General features: G+C 41.6%; 1 protein-coding gene across 2 annotated transcripts; it reads right to left on the reverse strand.

Annotated features, from left to right (window-relative positions):
* Positions 1 to 3,285: 3,285 nt before the first annotated feature.
* LOC306934726 (WD repeat, SAM and U-box domain-containing protein 1) lies at positions 3,286 to 25,846 on the reverse strand. Of its 2 annotated transcripts, XM_079517452.1 has the most exons (14): positions 25,785 to 25,825; positions 25,598 to 25,685; positions 25,384 to 25,451; positions 23,614 to 23,755; positions 22,999 to 23,186; positions 21,634 to 21,717; positions 19,279 to 19,372; positions 18,882 to 18,915; positions 18,426 to 18,466; positions 17,312 to 17,418; positions 15,645 to 15,677; positions 12,217 to 12,396; positions 5,580 to 5,714; positions 3,286 to 3,918 (listed from the first exon to the last, which is right to left on the reverse strand). In XM_079517452.1, exons 3-14 carry the CDS (start codon positions 25,403 to 25,405, stop codon positions 3,761 to 3,763), a joined length of 1,218 nt encoding a protein of 405 aa, XP_079373578.1. In that variant the 5' UTR covers positions 25,406 to 25,451; positions 25,598 to 25,685; positions 25,785 to 25,825; the 3' UTR covers positions 3,286 to 3,760. The 2 variants fall into 2 exon arrangements, with proteins under 2 accessions (XP_079373578.1, XP_079373577.1); XM_079517451.1 differs by having other exon boundaries at positions 25,384 to 25,685; positions 25,785 to 25,846.
* Positions 25,847 to 26,345: the final 499 nt, after the last annotated feature.

Below are 26,345 nucleotides of genomic sequence, written 5' to 3' on the forward strand. Positions count from 1 at the left end.
GCCATGTTTGCCTGAAAAGGAATCTTTGAAATGTTTCATAGTTTTTGAAATATAGTGCTTTCAAATTTGAGACATTTATAATGGGGTTCAATGGCAGATATTGGCACGTCAAAAAAGCACTTTCACCTAGAAACTCCATTCACACTTTTTATAATTCAGCTTACTGCATGTGGAGACACATACTGGAACTTTTTACTTTGAAATGTTTTGTAGTTTCTGAGTTATTTAACTTAAACGTCCAATGCATTCTCAATGGCAATAGCACAAACTTTGGCATGCTACTAGTCCTACATACTTACACCTAGAAACCCCATTCAAGCCTACTTAGGTTCATCTTACGGTGGACATGTTTGCCTGAAAAGGAATCTTTGAAATGTTTCATAGTTTTTGAAATATAGTGCTTTCAAATTTGAGACATTTATAATGGGGCTCAATGGCAGATATTGGCACGTCAAAAAAGCACTTTCACCTAGAAGCTCCATTCACACTTTGTATACTTCACCTTACTGTGGGCACACATGCTGGAACTTTTTACTTTGAAATGTTTTGTAGTTTCTGAGTTATTTAACTTTAAATGCCCAATGCATTCTCAATGGCAATAGCACAAACTTTGGCATGCTACTAGTCCTACATACTTACACCTGGAAACCCCATTCAAACCTATTTAGGTCGGACATTGCCTGAAAAGGAATCTTTGAAATGTTTCATAGTTTTAGAAATATTGTGCTTTTAGAAATATAGTGCTTTCAAATTTGAGACATTTACAATGGGGCTCAATGGCAGATAGGCACGTCAAAAAGGCACTTTTTCTAGTTTATTTTTAAATCCTCCAAAAACATGAAACGGCTGGGTCTCCCAAGTGAGGGGTATGATGTTCGCGAGACCCGAAATCCCGATGACCTTCGCAGGGGCAGCCTTAAGGATCGGGAGGCCCCGTTCATGACGTCAACATTTGAATAATTCATAATTTTTTTTTTTTAAAGTGTGTATTATCGGACTTCAAAGCATGAACAGCATACACAGCCAAGTAGAAAAATACACAAAAGCAGCTTGATTAAACAATGTTTTAATTTAATGTATAACTGGAAGGCAGCATAATAATAATAATAATAATAAAACTTTATTTGTATAGCACCTTTCATGACATGAAATGCAGCTCAAAGTGCTTTACAGAGCAATGGAGAAAGAAAGAAAAGCAAGGCATAAACATTAAAAAACAAGAGCAGTAAGTTTACAATTTTTAGGATATCTCCAATCACACTGTCTAAAACCTCTTTGAGAAAGGTGGTGGGCTCAGCTCTACGACATTCTTGCTTCAGTGAACGTGTATTCTCATTTATCCAGGGTGTTACTCTGGTGTTCCGTTTATTTTTTGAGTGGTGCAACCACTCCCTTACCGAGCTATGTGTGTGTGTGGGTGGGTGGGTGGCTGGCTGGCTGGGTGCGTCTGAGCACGAAAACAGCATGGTTGTTTTTCACCACCTGTGCGCAACCTAACACACACACAAACACACATATTAACTGTATATATGGTGATTTCGGGTGTGCCAGTACAGTACAGTACAGTAGAGGGTACAGTAGAGGGACCCCCACACGGTAACTGTCATTTCTCAACCGTTTAGGACGCGGGGCGGCTCGCCGGAATCGGCCCGGCACCATGGGTGCGTTCCTGTGGGTCAGTACAGTGACAGTATAGTACAGTACAGTAGAGGGTACAGTAGAGGGACCCCCACACGGTAACTGTCATTTCTCAACCGTTGCGGACGCGGGGCGGCTCGCCGGACCCCCCCCCCCCCCCACACACACACGGAGTTGCACCACTCACTTCACACCGGTGTGATTTTTTCTTTTCATAGGAGCCACTATGTCAAGAGCTGACTCTAGTTTAAGATTTAAATTTTGAACCATATCATTCACTGAGGGAGTATCGGACAGGGGGGGCCCCAGATGACGAGAGTTTTTGACAGTCATATTAAAACACAGCAAATAGTGGTCTGATAGCTCAGGCCTTTCCACAGTGATGTGGAAAGGCCTGTTTATGTGTAGGCCCAACAACATGTTGGATAAACTCAAAGGAGTGCAATAACTCTAAGAAACCCATAGCCACAGCATCTGAAGCATCGTCCAAGTGAAGATAAGATCACCTGAGATAAGAGTTCTGTCATAGTTAGTGGAACAGATAGATAAAAGTTCTGATATTTCTGTTAGAAATGCTTTGCTGCACTTTGGAGGACGATAAATGCTAATCATTGGCATAGAGGATTGACCCTGCAGTATTGTGGCCTGGTATTCAAAGGATGAAAATCTGCCAAGAGTCAGAGCCTTGCATTTTAAAGTGTCAGAAAAAATAATTGCCAGTCCACCTCCTTTCTTAGCCTCGCGAACAGAGTGAATTAAACTGTAGTTTGCGGGACAGGCTGGCGCTAGGAGAACAGCTCCATCCGAGCCAAGCCATGTCTCTGTTAAAAAGATTATATCTAGCTTCTCTTTACAGATTATATCATTTACAGAGGAGGATTTATTTGACCTGATGTTAAACAGGGCAAGGTTTAGCTTGTTATCACATTTCTGGGGGCTGTGATGCCTGTGAGGTACAGTAACCAAACAGCATTCTCTCTTCAAACCACTCCTTGTCTTGGACACTCTATTTGAAATAACAGTAGAAATGTTGTGAACCTCAACCTGTACAGTGATTGAAACACCAGGCTTTCTAGAAGCATGGGGTCCATAGTATACATGTTTGTTGCTATGCATATTGGACCCTGTTCATATCAGTTATCAAATGTATTTTCTAGGCTATTTGGAGCATGGGCTTGACATATGGGAGGCTATACAATGATGCAATCGCAACTCTCAGTGCTGCTAGTGCAGTGAGTGCACACACTGGGAAGTGGGAACAATTACAACCAAACAACACAGGTCAATGTGACATGACAGGTCGAGTACCTGCAGTGATTATTAGCTGCTGCCAACTACAGTAGGTAAGTGGACGACTGGACGTACAGGATGGGGCTGAATAATTGACAAGGCTGAATGGAAGGCTGCGATGCAATGCAATATTACCTCTACCTTACTACTACTACTACTACTATTTTTATTTTACAAAAGCCCCTGGAGGCTCGAGGCCCGTTTCAATTGAAACGATTGAAACATATATAAGGCCGCCACTGGACCTTGGGATACATCACTGAGGATACGTCCCAGTTGCATCCAAGCGATGTATTTTCGTTCCGTTTTGTTCCCTAAGGAATTTCAAACTATTTACTCTGCACTACAGCAACCCTCCTTGATTGATTGATTACTTTATTAGACAGAAATACAAAAAAGCAACAGTACAGTCAAACACAACACTTGGTCTAAAAGGATAGCAGCAAAAAATGTCCTTGCCCATTCTTGTTTCCATTGGAGTCCTATGTATGCCCTGACATATGCTTGCTCTTGTATTACAATTATGTTATTCTTAACCATATCATAGTATGTCATTTTTCATGGTTTGGCGATAAAAAAAGAAATCATTCTTTGACGACATACTACTGCACTAGTTTGTTATATATCTCCGTATCTATTGGCTATTAACTGCTACAGTACTTCTATGATCACTCAATAACAAACAATGCACGCCCACAACAAAGGTTCTCGACCTGGTGGAGACCTTTGCTCAGATGAGCACTTTTTCTAGTTGCAATTTGTTTTTTTTGCAGATTAAGTGCACATGTTACCCATAAATATGTGTTAATAATGAAGGTGAATCATGAAGCTTTTACATTTGCTGACTGGATTTCCATCGTCTTATGGCTATCTTCAGAGACCTGTTAGGAGTGACCAGTGTGGTCTGCAGAGGTAAGTTGGTCATGGGACTCGATCGGTTCTTGGCCTTGATCCAACTCTCGATGGCTTCTTTCTCATAGGAATAGCCATCTGTTGTTTAGGGAGGAAGTAGCATACATTAGATAGTTAGATACAGGCAAATTTAAGCTTTTTTCACAACCTTTCAGGACTTTGGTGGGAACCAAAGTGTTAAAATGTAGAAATTGTCCCAAAACATTCAAATCTACAAGCTCACAATACTACTGTAGACAACCGGGTTGTCATTTAATGCATGAAATTATATATAATATAATCATACATCATATGATTGTAATACAGATATCTATCATACATCCTATCATTGTGATAAAGATATATATCATTGTAATAGATATCTATCATTGTGATAAAGATATCTATCCTACAGTCTATCTATCATTGCAATACCGGTACCGGTATCTATGTTCTCGGGATTTTGAACTCAACTACAGACAGACCTAGGAAACAGGAGGCCACAGGTTTGATTCTCTGCCCCGACCAACAATGTTGGCCTGACGTCAACATTAAAAAAATCCTGACAGTTTTCTGAAATACCTATGTTTTTATTTCAGTGGTGCTCAATATTTCATATCAAGGACCCCGAAAATTATATGAAATTGGCCACCGAAAGAAAGACCCCGCGAAAGACGAAAACCCTGCGAATCGAAAAAGACCCGCGAGAAGAAAACCCCCCCGAATCGAAGAAGACCCGCGAATCGAAGAAGACCCGCGAATCGAAGAAGACCCCGCGAATCGAAGAAGACCCCGCGAATCGAAGAAGACCCTGCGGATCGAAAAAGACCCGCGAATCGAAGAAGACCCTGCGGATCGCCCCCGTGAACCGGAAGTAGTAATCGGCCATTTTCGAGCCAACGATCTAACCCTTCTCTAGCATTAAAAACGCTAATATGCTAACCGGAGCCTCGTGCTAATTTTTTATTAAGCTCCAAAACATCCCTCACCTCGTATCACCTCATCTGAGCCTCAATTCAGAGAAAAACGCTGCTGTAGATCGCCGCTATTAGAGTCTATGTAGATCTAGGCATCGAAGAAGACCCTGCGGATCGAAAAAGACCCGCGAATCGAAGAAGACCCTGCGGATCGCCCCCGTGAACCGGAAGTAGTAATCGGCCATTTTCGCCGCCATCTTGGTGATGTAAAAAAATAAAAGAGCTGAGCGTTGCCTAGCGATGTGGAATGCTACTATGCGGTAAATATAAAATGATTTCTTTTTTATTTATACTATACTATAAAGACCATAGAGTGACGTCTATGGTTCGAAATGTATCTTATTTTCAACAACTATTTGATAAAACATGGCCATGCTGCATGCAATTATATTTGCCCAAACCACACTTTATGCATAACGAGCAGCGCAGGTGTTTTTGGGATATGGCTAGTGGCGGAAGATAGCAACTCGGCCACGGGAATCCCCAAATTTCAAAATAGGGCTCTAGCTCTAGTATCCTACATTAAATTAAAATTGTCTAATGTAAGAGCGAGCCAGCCCGTGAGTGGGCAGGTGGACCACTCTTATATTAGTCTCTCGAGACAGACTGAAAAGAGGGCACTGTTTTTCCTTTGTTTTGCCAATGGGTTCCCAGATTGCTCTCATCATAAACAAATGGGGATAGACTGTAGGCACACACACAGTTCCACAGAGGGCTTCATAATGAACGATGGATACTGTCATACACTCAAAGTGCTTAGACATGAAGAGAACAGTACTGTACCTGTGGCAATGACAGGGTCTTTCATCAGCTCTCTGGTGATGGGACACACAAATTCATCTGGAGCTTCTGAACCGTTCTGTTCTGCCTTCAGGGCCTCAATCTTCCTCAGGAGCCGACCACGCAAACCCACAGACTCTGCAAGGTAACAGTCCAGTTAGTATTCATGGCTGGTGAATTGTGCGGCAAGTGCTCCATTTACTATGAATGATCTATATGCACACAGAATAACTACAAATAACTCTTCCTACTTGCTGGCCGCTTCTCTACTTCCTTCACAGGTGTTACCGATGATTAAGGCCCTGTTCCATTTATTGTGCAGTGGTTCTCAAACTTTTTAATTTCAAGGACCCCTATAACTCTGAGAGTGTACATTTATACACTCTCAGAGTTACTCACCCGTACAGGGGCCATTTGGAAGTGGAACCCACTCAAGGACACTTTGAGACCCACTAGTGTAGCAGAGTGTTTCCAGTGAGCCAACATGCCGACCAGAATGGAACAGAGCCTTCATTATATCAGCAGTAACACCTGTGAAGGAAGTAGGGAAGGCGTCCAAGTTCTTTCCAAAATGGCGTGTGTGCATATAGCCCATTGAAGACAATATGAATTAAAAGTTCCATGCATCCGTCAACCAATTTCATGCCCATTTGGGAATGTCATTAGCGCCAGAATGTTCTCAATTATTTTCATAAATATGATACTGACATGATAGTGACCATGGGAGAGATAGCGTAACGGTACATTTTTGTATAGTGGTGTATGCGCCTTGACCACTAGGCCAGCAACACCCCCAATTTTAGCTTTTCGCCCCAAGCTATAGGCTTTGATTATTTAGATTTATACGAGGAAAAATTTCCCCGACTGTAAAGACGATATCGTTGCTGTGGGGAGGAAAACACCTAACTCCAGGTGGAGACTAGATGGATACTGACCACCACGATAATGAAACCACCTAACTCCAGGTGGAGACTAGGTGGATACTGACCACCACGATAATGAAACCACCTAACTCCAGGTGGAGACTAGGTGGATACTGACCACCACGATAATGCCACCTTCCTGACTGGCTACTGTGATGACTGTGTAATTCAGGGAGTCACTGCAGTGACATTCTTATTGCCTGCATTCTGAGGTGATCAGAATATAATGAGGCATAGTGGTACAAAATCATGGTGAACTGAAGGGAGCTTTACCAATAACCTCGCCTCCCACTGCAGAGAGCTGACTCATTCATTTGGAATGCTGCTGGTATTGGTATGCTGCTGTCGTCAGTAGGCTTCGGCTCTCTCTCTCAACGTGATTTCGCACACAGGCTGGCACAGCCTGGGAGGCTAGAACCAGACAACCTGAGATTGACGTCACCGTGACCTTTTGATCATTGGCCCGATTGATCACAGCTGATATCAATAATAATACAGTTAAACAGTCTAATGACAGGGAGGCACCATAGGAAGCGCCATAGATGAATGACAGGGAAGTATCATAGGAAAAATGGACGAGCCTTTAACACTGCAAGAGTCTTGTATGAGTTAGCCTACAATAATTAATTATTGATACATGTATTGTACACAAGTAGTGATTTTAGTGTTGGGCAAGTTAAGCTACATGTAGCTGACCCAACACTGGTGGTTTATTTTTTTAATTCAATGAACACACACGATGCACTGTATTTTGGTTTACTTTATATGTTAGGTCCCCTATAACAAACTGGACCATTGTTCGCTTGGAAGCGGGCCAAGTCCAGATATTTTAGGTGGGCCATGGTCCACTTGTTTGATCCGCTCCAGGGTTCGAAATTCGAATGCGCTAGAAATACGCTATTTGGTATTTATTTATTATTAACATTTATTATCATTTATGTGTAAAGCCTGGTGATTTCCCAGTGTTTTAATCCATGGCAGGGACTTTTTTTGTTTTAGGAATTTTGACATTTCGAGTCTTATGGGTCTGTGTCAACTGTTATGTTTTTCAAGCACTGGTGGTGTTGCATTCTGAGAAATTTGCTATGAGAAGTCAACACAAATGAGCTCTGATGCATTGGTAAAGTGGGCGGAAAACGTTCACATGCAGGTATTTGGACTTTACTTGGCCAGATGCTAATTTAGGATTGGAACAGTACCTGATGACATTCCACATTTTGACTATCGCTTTTTGACTATCGCATTTTGACTATCGCATTTTGACTATCGCATTGTGACTATCGCATTGTGACTATCGCATTGTGACTATCACATTGTGACTATCGCATTTTGACTATCGCATTTTGACTATCGCATTTTGACTATCGCATTGTGACTATCGCATTGTGACTATCGCATTTTGAATATCGCATTGTGACTATCGCATTGTGACTATCACATTGTGACTATCGCATTTTGACTATCGCATTTTGACTATCGCATTTTGACTATCGCATTGTGACCATCGCATTGTGACTATCGCTTTTTGACTATCGCATTTTGACTATCGCATTTTGACTATCGCATTTTGACAAGTGCGCTTATTGAGAAACGGCCCTGGGTATTTTGCTTTTTATATAACTATGGTGTTTCCTTGGTGAGAGAGAAAAGGCACAGAAGCTTCTGCGCATCTGATTCATTCAAAATCATTCTTGATAAAAAATATGTTCCAAACACACGCAAGACATGCCAACGCAACACAACGACGATGGTACCAGGTTCAGCATCTTGATACAATTAGTTACGTAATCAATTAGCCTGCACCTACATTCATTAAAGCCCTGTGAGCCTGCATTGAGACGATTTGAGCGATGTGATTGAATTAAAAATAAAAATGCTGTGCAGATGCAGCATTAATAAAACAAATGGTTGAACTCCCAAAGGGAGATATGAGAGTTTGGAGCTTAGCCAGAATGTCTTCTCAAAGTCAAAATCAAACTCATTAAGACTTCATTCAATTAACTAAACCTGTGCTGTGCTCCTCTGCACTTTTTCCATCTTTACATACATACATACATACATACATACATACATACATACATACATACATACATACATACATACATACATACATACACCCCTGTATGTATGTGTGTGTGTGTGTGTGTGTGAGAGTGTGTGTGTATATATATATATATATATATATATATATGTTTTTTTTTAATATAATATATATATTTATATATATATTTATTTTACAGGAACAGTGGAGAGAAGCGCAATCCTAAATACTGCATTTGCATTTAGACTGATGCTTTAACGTGACATGAAAATAAAATTGCAGTAAAGGCAGGCTGGAGAGCCACAATCTGTTCTATTTCATGGAGAGTGGGAAAAAAATGTCCAGAAAGGTAGCTGTGTGTGTGTGTGTGTGTGTGTGTGTGTGTGTGTGTGTGTGTGTGTGTGTGTGTGTGTGTGTGTGTGTGTGTGTGTGTGTGTGTGTGTGTGTGTGTGTGTGTGTGTGTGTGTGCGCGCGTGCGCGTGCGGCTGTGCATGCGTGTATTCAAAGTCAGGGTAAATAAGGATTCTGCCTAAGTCTCTACAGAGGTGCATTGAATTATGTCGCCGAAGAACTTTTTTTTCCCTCTCACTTAAAGATTCATGAATATTTCATAAAGTAAAGCAGACTGGAATCTAATTTCGACTCTGCGTGTGTGCGTGCGTGACGCGTGTATGTGTGTGCGTGCGCCTACATAAACACCACGGCTAGAATATGATAGTTTGCAGAGAACAAAGGACAGTAGCCTCTGCTAATGATGAGAGCTGTCCTCCATACTAAAGACACACGCTTTACCTTTTGTCTGCATATCTCAGTAACATTCTGGTCACTAACCAGCAGTGGTGTGGTACTTCAGGAGATGGGGACAGTGTGATATCTCGGCATCCATTTTAAGCTAATTTTAATTGGATCGATGTCTGGATACACTCCAACGGAAACAGGGAATGGTGCAGAAGAGCGTGTGTACAGAACCTGTGTATACCCTCAGTAAATGGCCGGTATATATCGTGTGCCAGCCCACAGCAGATAACAGAAGAGAAATGTCTCTATTTTGAGGTCATATCGCTGTCGGGCTGAAACCTTCTTATCTCCAAAATGTCATGTTTTTGTCAATTAATTAAAAACTAGCTGATCTACAAGCTCACAACGTGTCACAATGCTACTGTATGCGTTGTGAGCTTGTACTGTAGATCGGCTAGGTTAGCCTTGCTATTTTCAAACATTCTTTTTAAATGAAAGTGACGAAGTTTGTCTGTGGGTTTTTAATAATTTGAACCAATGAAAAGTATTAAGAGCTTGTGATGCGAGTATTAACAAGAGCCTGTGACTAAATAATAATAATTGGATCCATTGGGACACAATTTCTGAAAAGTAACGCTTTTGGACATACAAGGTTTCCACCCGACAGCGACGACATACAGTATGAGGATGAATGGCGGGACCTTCGCCCAGCCTAAATCCACTAATCTCATTCTCAGAAGGATTATGATTGTTGGTGACTTAAAGGTCATCTGGCAAGGTACTGTCCCTACACTATGGGCCTCATTCACAACGGCGTTTACGCTCATAACGTTACGTAACGTGAGCGGAGCGTGAGCGGAGCGTGAGCGGACAGGCATTTACGTGGATTCCCACATTACGTGGGAATTCATGAAGTTGAACGTGAACTTGACGGTGACGTTGTTTGGTCGGAAACTCCGCTATAAGCTGCGCCACCTCAGAGGGTCGTGTACTGCTTGCGTAGATTTATTCAGAAGGCTTTAGTCTTCATGCTGACTCAATTAAAAGTCCCCAAACCTCAGATAAAATATGTAGGCATGTGTCAACATTGGTCAGCACATAAAAAAAATGATAGCTTATATAAAAGCCAAGTATCACTTGTATGCCTAAATGCAAGCATTCTAGAGGCAGGTTAGCCTAGAGTCCCATACAGAAACTGCCCCTGCAAGCCCGACACCTTTTTATTTATTTATTAGGATATTTCTAGCATGCGCGATTGCGCTGCTCACTTGACAGCTTTCTACTCGCAGTGCAACGCGTTGTGAGCTTGTAGATCGGCTCTCGCGGACTCGCGCTGCATGTTAAAAAACAAACTCACAATTATAATAAGAACATACACTTATCTGCATTCTGCACTGTACGAATTAATTGGAAAATGAATATGTGCGGTGAGCCCGGCCCGGACAGAACAGATTATTTCTATGGTTCACAGACATGCAAGTCCACATTATTGCATCAGCGCGTGCAATTCGGCCAGTCATAGTTTTAAGCCAGTGCACCTTAATTAATTATAATATGGGGAACTTATAGCTAGGCTGTAGGCTACTACATTGATGAGATCAATCCAGTTTGGTGCCAAATGTCTCGCGAAATTCGCGAATCATTTTAATATGACGACATCATCATAAATGAACCTGCACTTAGATCTGACAAAGAGGAGGCTACCCGCCGTATATGGTTGAAATTTTAAATAGCTATAGGCCTATGCCTACGTGTCCATGATCAGAACAAATCCATTCTCCACATGGCATTCAGACAGATGACAGTGAGATGATATTAATCTATTCCCCGCATGAATCAATGCAGCTCTGATACAAATATCGGATATATGTTTTACCTCTGCAAAGGTGTGAGTGAGCAATTGTTCAATAGAAAAGAAAAGGCTTTATAATATAATTGCCAAGTATACGCTAGCTTGCTGCCTTGGTCCCGAACTTAAATAAATAAATGGCCAAGCTGCATTTTATACCGTAAGTCAGCTTGACATTGCTGCAGCGGTGCGGAGCAGCGTTCACCGTTTTGTAAGCTTGGGAAAATGATTTATATAGTTTAATGGTAGGCTATAGACAATATAAAGAATCACGCACAAATGTAATGGTATATGGATGTAAAAAAAGAGACTGCAGGTGGTGGTCGTCGCTCCGGCGCTTGACATGGTCAGATCATTTTCTTTTAATTTCCTAATATAGCCTAATTCTTTCCAGCAATCATTTTTATTTTAATTTGTGAAGCCACTATACTGGAAAATATCATTATTTTGTTGCATTCCGTCAGGAGGACCTCTATTTCGTTTGAGCTGTAAGGCCTTCTTTTTAGTTTTTTTTACTGCTGTCTGCTGAGTCATGCTTGACGCCTTTTATGGTGTGAAATGGGGCGTGGATCAATGCAAATTAAGTTATCCGCTGATTTTCCGATCATTTGGCACCCGCTCGCATTCACCTGCGTACCTCACAACATACACCTGCGTACCTGTGGTACACACCGCTCTTTGAATTGCACGGCAAAACAACGTTGCGTGATCGGACGGAATTTCCCGCATCTGTTTACGCTTCCGTTAAGCTTCCGTTACACTCTTGCGTATTTCTCCTTTGTGAATGAGGACCAATGACTCTATAGGCAGGCAGTAAAACTTTATCTCGGCAACCAGATTTGTCTTTTTTATCACATTTAGGGAAGAGTTACGGCAAGATAAAAGAGCAGATAAATGCCTGCAGCATACAGTACTTTCAATTAGAAACTGCACGATAACACTGGGAGAAACAAACGAACCCCCAGGAAGAAAGCAATAAATCCTAATGTTTCTGTGTGTGTGTGTGTGTGTGTGTGTGTGCGCGTGCGCGCACGTGCGTGCGTGCGTGTGCATGCTATTATAAGTGCTTGTTTGTGTACTCATCCTTACCAATCCCCAGCTCAGAGGCCAGTATATCTTTGTTTAGCTGGCTCAGCTCCGGCCCATCTATGTTGTTCACTTTAAAGATGCTGACAAGCTCCTCCAGTCCTTCCTCATGCAGCCAAGTCCCCACGTCCTCCTCTGTCCAATCATCAAGCAGCAGCCTGCTGTGACCCGGTGGCTTCCTTCCTGCAGAACACACAACAAGAAGGGAGGAAGTGTTTTGCCGTAATACACCCCCCCCCCCCCCCCCACAAACACACACACCATCCTGAATTTGGGCTTATCTGATGCAAACAAGCACTTCCCACACATTCCACATGAAAGGGCTACCCATAGAAAACTTGCGATAACCTCGTTCCCTTCCTTTCTCGTTTTATCTTTCTTCCTCTGTCTCTCTTTCGGTCATAACAAACACACATGAACACAGCCCATCAGTCCCAGTATTAAGAATACAGTATGTGCACATAGCACCATGGTCTGTACTGTACCATAGTCATTAACCGTAGTCAGTACTAGAGTCAGTACAACTTCACTCTGTATGTTTTTCTGTACACCTTTTTCTCCTCTGTGGGTTCAGCAATTGATCTGAAGTTGTACATAGGGAACTATTCTATTAACTTTTCCCAAATTCAATACTTTTTCCGATACTAACTTAACTAACAAAAAAAAATCTGTGCGAATGGTTTCGATGTCCCCTTTTTCGATTCCTAGTAGTATTGATGCTTTCATTAATCATTTCAATGCCAAGAAAGTCATTTTTTTTTTTTTTTCCAAATAGGCCCTACTGCCAGTATGCAACTCATCAACCTTGGCATCATGACGCATGTGGCTAAAGTGGGCAGCTATAATTTATCATACGGGGCTGAGATAAAGTGTCCCGCAGTGCGCTGGGCCCCCTAATGACACCTCCTCTGCACCCTCATGGCATCCTACTCCCGTCATTAGCCAGTGGTGGAAAAATACTCAAATGTTTTACTTAATTGTATCAATACTGCAATAACTACTCTGTTACAAGTAAAAGTCCAGAATTCAAAATGTACTTGAGTAAAAGTACAAAAGTATTGGCATCAAAGTACCAAAAGTAGAAGGTACTCACTATTGCAGAATGTCCCATTTAAAGTTTTCAAATGTATAAAATATTTTGAAAATAGCAGATCTACAAGCTCACAATGTGTCGCATCGTGGCACATTGTGAGCTTGTAGATCGTCTATTTTCAAATGGCCAAAATGTAATATAGGGCTGACATGGGGGTAATTCATGTTTTGTTTTTGTATTAATAATCTAAATCTACAAAGTAACTAATACGTTTTCAAATAAATGGAGTAAATGGAGTAAAAATACAATATTTGCCTCTGAGATGTAGTGGAGTACAACATTAGTAAAAGTATTGGAAATACTCAAGTAGAGTACTACAAATACCCCCAAAATCTACTTAAGTACAGTACATAAGTAAATGAAATGTACTTAGTTATTTTCCAGCACCCCCTCATGGCTTCCATCTCCCATCATTGGCCATGTGAATGATAACCCGACGGATGGGGAGCTGGATCTCATTACCGCGCCGGCCGCATGTTTGCATTCCCCTCACCTTTACCCTTCCCTCTCCTTGCCTTTTCCCCCCCTTCGCCTGCCTGCAAAATAATCTTTCAATCTCCTCCAGAGATATATAGTTATCCCAAAGAATGATTACACCCTTAATTTACTGGTGAAATAATAGATGAATGAATCCATGAATACATTTTACGATGTACGCCTAATTTATACTCCGCCACATGCCAAAAATAACAACACGTCACGCCATGAATATCAATTATTTTGGACACTGTTGTGTGACAGAGTATGTATGAGGTTTAACACTAAGCTCATTTACAGCACTGCTGCAGTCAGTGGAGGTGTTCCAGAACACGGTGCAAAGTGATGGATGTCTCACTTATCAGGCCTACATGGATACTGTGCAGAGTTGACGCCTCGTCTCGGTGACCCTGCCTAGCAGGCCGAGTCATGGAACGGTTATGTTAACAGTGGTCAGTCGGGCCTTAAAGGGTTAGTTCAGATTTTTGGAATTAAAGCTGAAGGAAATACTTGCCATTAATATAGTGGTTGCAAAGGTATTAATTGATTGCCTGAGTCCCGTGGTGGGAGTTCTGGTCGGGTTTTGGTGAATGTTAAGTAGTTCCGGTCATTTGGTGGGGGGCACTGGGGGCCACGCACTAAAAATAAATGAAGCCACAAAACTACTGTCATTTGTATTGTCAACCTATTTCTACCATATAGCGCAACTTTCGCTTACCTTTGACCCCTCTGTCATGGTTTTGTGCTGCTGCTGGCGTAGTGATACTGGACACATAAAATAGTTCCTACAGCTTTAAACATCTGAAATAACCCTTTAATAGAACACTACTGTCTTGCATATCCTAGTAACCAGGCCAGGGTGGGGGTAGTGGAGGGGGTTCCTGCATCTGCTTTTGAAATCCCTCCTCTGGTCTGGTCATTCATTTTGATCACTGCTAGGGATATGTTTTATCTTCGTTGCCGTTGACACCGAATAAATACATGCAAATTCTGATATATTTGATGTAAACCACATCAAACCAGGTATGGGCAAATTTGTCAAAATATTAATTTAACCCAAAAACTGGCAGATCTACAAGCTCGCTCACATGTCACATCGCATTGTAAAGTTGTAGATTGGCTATTTTTGCGATTTGTTTATTTTTAACTAAATCTGCCTGTTTTTTTTTAAAATAACAAATCAAACCCTGACAGTAACTGACCTATTTTCCCCACTTTTTGTTCAATCAGCCCTCTGTAATGTACCATAACTTGAGGGTGTGTATGCATAATATACAGTACATGTATATATGATATGTGCCTATATGTTCTCAAAGTGCACGTGTTACATGATACATAGTTATAGGTTGAAACAATTATTTGTATATAGTTACTATGATTTTTTTTTAATTGAGCCCCCTATAAAGAACTTGGTGCAAACACGTTTTGTTCTTTAACCCATTTTGGACTGAGGCTTATTCTAAAAAAAAAACATCTAAATCCTGACCTAAGCTTTCTGAAAAACTTCAAATATTTATACAGCAGCATCAAAGTATTTACATTTTTGAATACTGTACATACTGTACAGAACCCCAAGAGGGGTTCCCGTCCAGAAGGGTTAGAACACCAAAAGGGGTTCCCGCCCAAGTTCTTTATAGATAAACTTGACATCTTCAGACCAATAAGGAAATGTTGCATAGTTATCCCATGTCTATCTAGGCCTTGCCATCTCCTTCTCTTGCTGTACCAAGTGACTGTTAGTGAGCAGCGTACCATCTACTGTAGATGGTTAAATAAAGGCTGCCAAAGATTTTACAATATACGTAGATCAGAGGAACACACAATTATATATTTAGTTTTTAACACAAACAGATTTATTTACCTTTACAAGTAGGCTGCTGCCGTGGTTCAGCAACTACACAATAAAGAAGAGACAGGGTGACAAAATCAGTTGAGCTGTTCCTGAGAGCAATTTCCATTAAAGCACCCATATGATATGAAAGCCTGATTGTTCAAAATTGGTTATTTGTGGGGATAGAAAACACAAAGCCCCACAAACACAAAATAAATTGAAAAAGTTATATTTTATGTTATAGGTCCTTTAAAGTAAAAGACAGCCAGAGATTTATGGAGAGATGCAATTTGCTTTGTTAAAGGATAATTCCAGACTAGCCATTTTCTTACCTTAACCTGATGTTATTATATATCCAAGAACGAGTGGTACAGACTCAGGGCCCACGCAGTTCCGAGCATGCACAGTGGGTTTAACGATAAATCGTCCACTACGGCAGCCCATTTGGGACAGGACACTTTGGAGAGTTATGAGACATTATGAAAGACAGACGTCTACAAAAATAAAATAAAATAAATAATTTTCAATTGATCAAAATAAGCGATTTATGGTTAAACCCACCCAGCACACTCAGAGCTGTGGTCCGCTCCGGATGGAGTTATGACATTTTTCACCTGTACCACTTGTTCTTGGAGAAAACGGATACTCGGATAGTCTGGAATTCTCAACACGAGGCAGAGTTCTGGCAGATTAAGATTAAGCCTGATGAGGCCTCCTAATGTCTGAACTCTCAGCTGCATTCTGGTCAAAAGTAGTACTGTATGTTTTGCACTCCGTCCGTGTGTGTGTGTGTGTGTGTGTGTGTGTGTGTGTGTGTGTGTGTGTGTGTCCGTCCATCTGTTACCAGCTAATCTCCGGCACGGTTAACCGGGTCGATGCCAAATTTTGCACACACACTCCCTGGATGCCATCGATGAACCTCTTCCCCAAATTTTCCAGAACGACCTGTTATAGCGCCACCAGGAGGCCGACTTTTGTAAAACGCATTTTTTGATATTACTCCTCCAGATTCTGTCCAAACATCCTGCAAATCATTACACACCATCTGTATAGTCATGTGTTCAAGATAGATCTGTCCGATATTTCATATTCCATCCTAATTGGCCAACATTGGCTTTCAAAGTTTGCAGGATTGGCCCGTTTTGAACAAATAGCCTCAAATCATGAACGCAGCGTGCAATTTACATGAAATCTTTCACAGACTTTCCTACTAGTCTGAGGAATATATCCCACCTTTTCACATTGGCCTGTTATAGCGCCACCAACAGGTGGATTTTTGCAAAACACATTTGTGGGAAAAAATGCATCAAATCATCCACTTGCCATCCAAGGCATAAGAAGAAATGGCACCCTTTTCACATTGGCCTATTATAGCGTCACCAGGAGGCCACATCCTGACCTGCCCTGGTGGAGACCTGTGCCCCGAGGGGCACTTTATCTAGTTTTTTTATGTGATGTTCCAAGTATTGTGATGTTTGTATTTAAAAGGCAGAAGGTCTCAAAGGCCCCAGTTCCTCAACCCTGCTGGCCCAATTAAACATTGGGGTAAATGTGAATAAAGAAACAGTCACATTTATGTTCCCAGGAAGCTTCTGTTTGTACTTTTTTCGCTGGGGAAGGATGGGGCCTCCAAAGTTTTTTGTCTAGTAAATAATGACACCTGGAAAAGTTCCAGTTTCCTTGTTATGCTCACTAACCGATCGCACCGTCTCCGTCCCCTGTCCTCCACACTTTAACAGTTTTATCCATGGAACCAGTGGCAATCCAGGGCATGCTGGGGGACAGGGCTACAGCTGTCACATACCTGGGGGAGGGGGGGGGGGGAGGAGGGGGGGGGGGTAGAACAGAATAAGGCCTGTTAATATAGTCCTAATACATTACAGACAGACTGGGCTTTAACCACTTTCAACCTGGTGTCCCAAGTCCTAAGGGCCATTCACACTAAGCACTATACATATAACAATAACTATATCGTTCACCATTGTATTTGTTAGAACAAGTTTTTTGTTTTGTTTTTTAAGATTTGTTTTTTGGGCTTTATGCCTTTATTGATAGGGAACAGTAGACAGAAAGGGGGAGAGATGGGGAGTGACACGCGGAAAAGGCCATCAGGATCGGGAGTCGAACCCGCGGCACCCACGGCCCAGACGGTTGAGCTAACGCTCCAGGCCTAGAGCAAGGTTTAAAACTATATTTGTGAGGGGCGGTTTAATGTGTGTTTTTAGTTCAATGTTTGTTTTAAAAACGCCATTGACAATGAAGGGAAAATGTACGTCAACTTGTCCCTAACACAAACATTAAATGCTATTAACAATAAAGAGAATTGTGTTTGTGTTGGCACCGTTTGTTTAACATCACCATTACATCACCTAATCAACATGAGTTAGACTTTAAAATATTAGCACCCCTCACTTCACACAGGTGTGATTTGTACTTATATTGCTCGGTGAACGACCGTTTATAACTGAAAATAGCTGCTCTACAAGTTCACGACGCATAGCATCGTAACGTGTTGTGAGCTTGTAGATCAGCTATTTTTATGTGATACTGTCATGCCTCGAAGAATAAAATAGGGCTTACGTGGTTAAAAGGCAAATTAATGTTTTGTGGTGAAAGAAAAAAAAACGCTGAAATAAAAAATGAACACCCACACATCCAACAAACCGACAATCTAAAAATGTCAAAGCACTCTGCTGATGTGAAGTCCATAACACCGCATGCACACACTGCACAGAGCAAAGGTGATGGAGAGTAAATCAGGTAATTTAATCTCAGACGGTGGTTGTACACCAGCCAGTCGGTGGGGGGTACCTGTCGTGCTCGTTCAAAGTGTGGAGCAGAGCTCCCAGGTTCTGTGAAGGAAATCGTAAACAAAACATTAGCATTAGATATGTTTACCATCACTGTTAGGCCTCACTCACACTGTTGCAACATGCATACAACATTTGTCTTGTGTCTTGTCCGTGTTTAATGCAATGCATTGCCAATGGAAGTCACATGGTTTGACAAAACGTTTTTGTTTGATGAGGGGGAGCGGGGCACAACACAACCATCAAACAAAAATGTTTTGTCAAACCATGTGACTTCCATTGGAAATGCATTGGGGCGGCCATTAAACATGGACAAGACAAGACAAATGTTGTATGCATGTTGCAACAGTGTGAGTGAGGCCTTAGAGATTGTGATGTAGGCATGAGAGGCATCAAGTGCATCAGTTACTTCAGTACAAACGTTGAACACACTTTATAAAATAATAGGTTTACGCACTGCGTCATACACTGCGATGGTTTTGTCCACTGAGCTGTTGGATGACAACAGAAAACAATATTGCTGTTATTTCTCAAGATCATGATGTAGTTAATGAAAGACAAAATTGCATGCAACAGAAGTGCAAGACAATCCAGGCAAATATTTCAAAACTTAAGCATACGAAAGAAGACTGCTGTGACTGCTGCTGAAGCCATTAATCTGGAAGACAAGCCAGCAGGAGCCTTAAAATGGCAAGACACACTCCCCTAGTGACCAAATAAAGAAACAGCAGGATCAGCATGTGCTGTTTAAAGTAAAAGCGGTAATATTTTGATTTGGAGGAAATATTTGTCAGTGCTGATTAGATGCTGCAGCGATAACAGAAAGGCTTGTATGTCAAGGGACAGCCTGTTACCCTGAGACAACCATCTCTCCGTCCCAGGAGAATGCACAGGAGAGGACCGGGGCTGATTGTCCAGTGAGCGTGTGTAGCAGCGTCATCTCACAGGCTGAGAATCAATAAGGCATGCGCGCGCACACACACACACACACACACACACACACACACACACACACACACACACACACACACACACACACACACACACACACACACACACACACACACACACACACACACACACACACACACACACACACACACACACACACACACACACACACACACACACACACACACACACACACACACACGCGTGCAAACACACATGAGCAAAGTTAGTCAGACCTCATATGGCACCATGGTCTGTCCACATTTGATCAGCAAAACTTATTTTCACAGTAAACTTCACATGAATTCAGGTGCATGCTCACCTAAGCACCCCATTTCCCCACCCACATGGTCACACGCACACAAACTCTGGCAGACTTCAGACCAAATCACTGTCAACCCTCTGCAATCCATTTACAGCTAACTTTTCTGTCAATAACTGCTGAGTGCCGAGTAGCCATCAACTGGACTCCCCACTGACTACCGCATCTGCAAAAGGTTAGAAGACTTCTTATACACAAAAATTGGCCCGAAATAGCATTGTATACAAACGTGTCCACACTGTTCAGAATGCCTAAGCTGAAGCAGTTCAGCATGAATACCAAATACTGTAAAAGTACTGTATTAAACACCACAATTCCTATCATTACAATTCCTACAATTCCTAAAAGTTTACTTGGTTATTTGTATGCGTGATTGAATAGCCACAAAACAGTATGGCGAACAATCCTGAGATGTAACATCGAACCACATGAGATTTGTATCTTCAAAATTGGGCATGTGGTTCAAGTAATCTCTTACCCCTCCACCCACTGTCAAATATCCTCACCTGCCGACTTCCCATAGCAGTGGGTTCAACGGGGCAATGAGAGAGAGCAGAAAGGCAAAGAGACTACAGTGTAAAATGGGTGTTTTCTCTACATAGGTCTGTGCCCTATGTAGAGGTTGTGCAGAGAGAAAGCCTCTCTGTGGACTTCCCAGTGGGTCACTGCATGGCCCACACATCACACATCATCTCCAGAAACAGATGTTACCACGGCAACACATATACAGTACATGAACCAGTGGACTTGGTGCCCTCTACCGATATTGACATCAGACTTCGGTTCTCTATCTATCATGATACTAACCGGTGCCCGGATGTAGAGCACAGAGTCAGTAACGATGGAAGTTGGAGATCCATGCCCCACCCGCCTAAGCAATACCTGTTGTACCCATGTCAGAGTACCCGTTCCACCCATCTGTCTGTGTCCCTTTTATGCCCATTTATGGAAATTTCTGTATCTGTCTCTCTGTGTCCTTTATTCCTATATATGGAGTTCTGTGTCAGGTATGCCCAAATACAGTATGGAGTGTTGTGATGTCAGAACAGGCCAGCTCCATATAATATACTGTATGGAGCCCTCCATAATATAGAGCCTGGGCAAGGGCCAGAGCCCGGGCAGAGGCCTTTTGTGGCGGTTCTGGACAACCGTGGGTTCAACTGACTCGGCATCGCATCGGGCACTACACTCCCTGTGGGGGTGTGGAACGTGTGTGTGTGTGTCGAATTTGAAGTCGGTGGGGAGAATGGTTCTCGAGTTACATGGATTACAGACACACACGCACGTATGTACACTGTTGTACAGACAGACGTACAGAGACAGGGTGCATTTATAGATATATTATCATCATATTAAGAGCCATATGATGTCTATAGATTGTTTTGTAGTAATTTGATGACGTCACCACAGGGCATGGTCAAGGCCAAGGTATTTAATGTATCCCCAATCAAGCAACAGGTGTTGCTGATTGGGAGAGAGATACTGTTTTCAATTGTGTTCTTAGAGCTGTGGTCTGTATATCTCTATGCGTTTCACGGTTTATGTATTTATTTCATGCTGAAGTATAGTACAACGTTTGGACTTGGAGTTATTGAACACACGTCTGAACAACCTCCCTGGCTGCCAGTAACCACGTAGTGCCAAAGTATTGGACACTACATTATTATATACTATACTATCATAATATCCGAAATCCAAAACAATATATAGTCTCATACAAAGATAGATAATATATTATTTATATATTGCCCGGCCCAGACGCACACCTTCCTCTGCTGCATGAATGTGCAGAATGTCAAAAGTGATGATCCATTATTAATGGGTCTCTTCCCCCCACTGTCATTTATTCCACACACTAGACCTGATGAAATGAGATTTCAAGATTGACCCTCTCTCCCAGGTGGTGGAAAAGGGAATGCAGGGGGGCCTGCTGTACCTGTTCCTCCATGCTGGGAAACAATCCATATCTTTAGCAGGCTGTCTTGTCCACAGGAGGCCAATCGAAACTCCATGCAACCATCTAGAGAACAAAAGCGTCACATTTCACTCTCAAACCATCAGTGTTTGTGTGGATGTACTTCTGTGGCTTGCTGGTAGTGTGCATACAAAGTTTGGCACTAATCGGTCAAGTGGTTTGTGCTGTGTTAGCGCTAGACAGACAGGTGTAGGCAGGCAAAAAGACAAGACACGTTTAAGGTCCCTGCACACAGAGCGCGTTTTTCGGATTTTTAGCGGGTTACCCCATCGGTTTTCCGAAAAACGCGTCCAGTGTGCAACCACCTTTACACCCTGTCATTGATGGTTAGTATCTTGCAGAGCCACATGTAAAAAAGACACAAGGAATGTACATGCTGCATGCATAGTCAAATTAAATGCACTTATTGTGTTGAGAGTTGTCCATCCATTAGTTGTCACTGTGTCTTTGAGTGATACATTAAAAATATATCAAAAACTGAATTTATGTATTTTATTTATGTATACGTTTATTTGGGGGGGGGGGGGGGCAGCGCATATGATGACCACCACACATATAATGCTGTGTAAATACACCAGATTTAGCAGTGATGGAACATTATTATTTTTTTTAATCAAATACCTTCATGGCTCTTACAGTATCTGTTCTAGGGGCTTGAGTGTCGTCACACCTGTGCAAGACCAATTTGCAGTGGCGTGCACAGATAGACACTGCCCTTTTGGCAATATGCCCTTTTGAAAAAAAGAAAAAGGTTGTACACTATGTACAAAAAAATGGTGACATTGATCAATTCTTGATAAAAAGCTTCTAATATATTATTTAGGCCCCAAAATCTATACATCTCACACTATTAAGGCAACCGGACGGTTCCATGCACTGCCCAAGGTGCCGTTTTGTCCCTACTGTTGTGACTGGCCTCATGTATTTTTGAGGGGCGCTAGCCCCTCCTATATACAAGTTTAATGTTTGTCTTTAGTTCAATGTTTGTTTTGTAAACGACATCGACAATGAAGGGAAGATTTACGTCATAATGTGCCTCATTACGTCATTGTCTCTTTATTGTTAATGGCGTTTAATGTTTGTGTTTGCACCGTTTGTTTCACATCACCATTACATCACCTAATCAACACGAGTTAGACTTTAATATATTAGCGCCCATCACTTCACACGTGTGATTTATTTGTGTTTAAAATCAGACATGAGGAAGTCCCTACCATATGACATACAACTATCATCTACATCATAGGCATACATCTAGGCATGAACATCTTGTACAGAGAAAACAAAATGTGACCCAGTATTGAACCCCTAGGGCAGGAATCTCACCACTTTTATACTGGTGAGCAAAGTTGCAGCAGGTGACTCCCAGGTCATGGGCATCCCTCTCAGAGTGGAGCAGGTCGCCATGGATATCCCACAGTTTGATGGCACCATAGGTGCAGCCAGTCACAAACATCTGGCCACATGGTGTGAAGCAGCATGCAACCACACTGGCCTCACTTACAGCTATACACCTATAAAAAAAACAAGCCTTTTTGGGGGTTCATGTTTTAACAGTCAAAATGGGGTAGGATATAGGCCTACTGAGTAATATATCTGCTTGTCACTCTTGACAAGAATTACTAAGCAATAAGTGCTATTATACCACATCATCAGTGGGTGCTGCTGGGTTAATTGTATAGGATATAACCTGCACACCGAGTTATGATTGAGAATTAATTAATTAAACAGCTTCGTCGGGTCAATTAAAAACACCTGTTCGTCACCACTGTGCTGTGTAACTCATCACAGTCATTAGGCTAGTGTGGGCACACTTGGGTTTAAAAAACAGATGCCTATCAGTGGTGTGATTATTTCATTTAAAATGTGTGATATGATATCAGAGTAAAAAAACACACATTTGACAATTATTTTCGACAATTCAACTGTATACATTTATACCTGCTCAGTGTTTTGGAGCTAAAGTCCCAGACCGCCACGGTTCCGTCACAGGCCCCAGACAGGAGCTGGGTGCTATCGGGTGCCAGTGCGCATGCTCTAACCGGGCTGCGGCCTGGGTGCTCAAGTGTCCCCAGCACCTCACCTGCAGCGTTGATAAAAGTATTCAAAATGTTTACTTAAGTAAAAGTATCAATACTGCAATGTAAATGTAGAAATAGGCCTACTCTGTCACAAGTAAAATACATTTGAGTTGTACTAAAGTATAGGCATCAAAATGTAGACCTAGTAGCCTAGGTAGATACCATGTCAAAGTAGGCTACTCATTATGCAGAATGTCCCATTTCATAAACTTTCAAATGTTAAAAATCTTTAGAAAATCTAACAATTTTCAATGGCTGAAATGTATATAGTGCTGAAGTGTTTTGTAATACTAATTAGGATATAATACAAATCTACAAAGTAACTATAGTAACTAAAGTTTTCAAATAAATGTAGTGGAGTAGGGTCAGGGTATCTTAGTATAGAGCGTTGCAGTCCCACCCCTTTCATGACGACGCCAGGCCCAGGAAATAATTCCCAATGCATTTTCCCCATAGCCAACTCGAGTCATGACAAATCATGACAACAAACACAATATTTTGGACCAAACAAATAATTACAAAGAAGAAAAACAACAAAAAAAGTGTTGTAACCTCTTTCTTCTAATTATTTGTTCGGCCCAAAACATTGTGTTTATTGTCATGTAAACGTCTTTAAAAGTCTATGAAGAAAATGAACAGGGAATTCTTTTCCGGGTCTCTGATCGATGGGGCGGGACTGCGACGCTCTATAATTGGCTTATTTTAATCTGAATCCAATTATATAAAACATTGTTTTTGTGATTTTTGTTGGTTCAATTTGAATTCAGCAAACAGAAATGTGCTAATTTTCCTTTATTTGTTCATTATTAAAAAATGGTGTAAAAAATCACAAGATCCCTTGACACAATAGTCAAGGGACCTTAGTATAATTTGTTGGTTCAATTTGAATCCAACAAACAAATTGTGGTTTGTTTTTCTTTTTTATATATTCAGTCTGATTCCCTAAAGTCAACACTGCTCCATTAGCTCCATTTGTTGATTCTGAATAAAAAAACAGAAGTCAAATGACTCTTCTGTTCCCTTGGTCGCGAGGAACACGAGGAAAAATTACATGGGTCAATATATGAATATACAATATATTTAAATACTTAAATAAGTCACTGGCTGGGGGGACAGTGGGTGGACACTGGGGGGGGGGGGGGGGGGGGGGTCACTGGCTGGCTGGACAATGAGGGACACTGGCTGGGGGGACAATGAGGGACACTGGCTGGGGGGACACTGTACTTCCAGTAGTATACTGGCATTGTGAAATCCATGATCTCAACAGCGGTCGAAGAATGATGACATTGTAGTGGTAGCCTATACTGCATACTTATACTAAGATGCCTACAATTTTTCTCATGCGTTTTCACAATTTTTAAATTTTGAACAAAAAAGGAAAAATTAGCAAATTTCTGTTTGCTGAATTCAAATTGAACCAACAATATTTTCTTTTTAAATATTTGTTTTATATGTTGGATTCAGATTGAAATAAACCAATTATAGGTTCAAGTTCAATATTTGAAGTAGCCTATACATATTGTATTGGAAATACTCAAGTACAAATACCTAAAATTGTACTCAAGTAGTAGGCCTACTTAAATGTAGCCTACTTAGTAACTTTCCACCACTGCACTGCTCTGCTGCTCACCTGTCGCTGAGCTCCAGATCATTATAGACGCGTCTGTGGAGCATGTCACCAGGTATCCGCCACAAGAACTGAAGCGACAGCAGTGGACGCCGTATCCGTGGCCCGAGAGAGGCGAAAAGGGAAGCTCCGAGAAGTCATTCGTGTCATAAAGGCGTATGGTTTTGTCACCCGAACATGTCGCTAACAGTGTAGGGGAAAAGTCACAACAATTTACCTCGTCTCTATGATGTTCAAGAGTGCACATTAATGACACCATTTTGTGATGTTGTCGAGGCGGGTCCACTGTCCACTCCAGCCTGGATCTGCAAATGAAACGGTTTACTCACAAGGTGGCGCAAAATACCCAAGCATTCATTCAGTAAATGGTAGGCTACTGACAGTCTGCCACTGAACAAACTTACCTCCGACTGCGTGTCTCTCACTCAGCGTGTGTGCGTTGCCCTTTATGTAGAACAGTTCAACTTCAACACACTTGTTTTATTGCTCTGCCAACACTCACCATGTATCTGTCATGTGACGCTGACTGTGTACTAAGGTCACTCGTTCTTTGTTAATAACAGCAGCATACTAACTAGCAGGCAAACATTTGACTGAAAATTGCTTGCAAAACAGTGGGTTTTGCAAGCAATTTTACCATAAATATAAATGGTTTATTCCAATTTACAGTAGGCCACTGTAGATTTGGTCAAATGTCATTTTGTCTTCGTAAAACAACTTGATACAAACATTAGTATACTTTCTGATTCTGCAGTGATTTCATTAAAGGGCTTTAATGCATATTGAGCATGTTGCCATCCAATATCACAACAACCTAACCTCAATTTAGTAGCTACATACATGAAAAGAGGAACCAAATAAGAACACAAAGACAGACTGCCTCAAAGCAAAGCAAAAACATTTAAACTCCAGACTTTCAAATGGAGAAGTGTTGACAAAATAATGGCATAGGCCTATTACATTTT

This window comes from Electrona antarctica (genome assembly GCF_951216825.1).
Source record: "Electrona antarctica genome assembly, chromosome: 13".
Classification (NCBI taxonomy): Eukaryota; Metazoa; Chordata; class Actinopteri; order Myctophiformes; family Myctophidae; genus Electrona; species Electrona antarctica.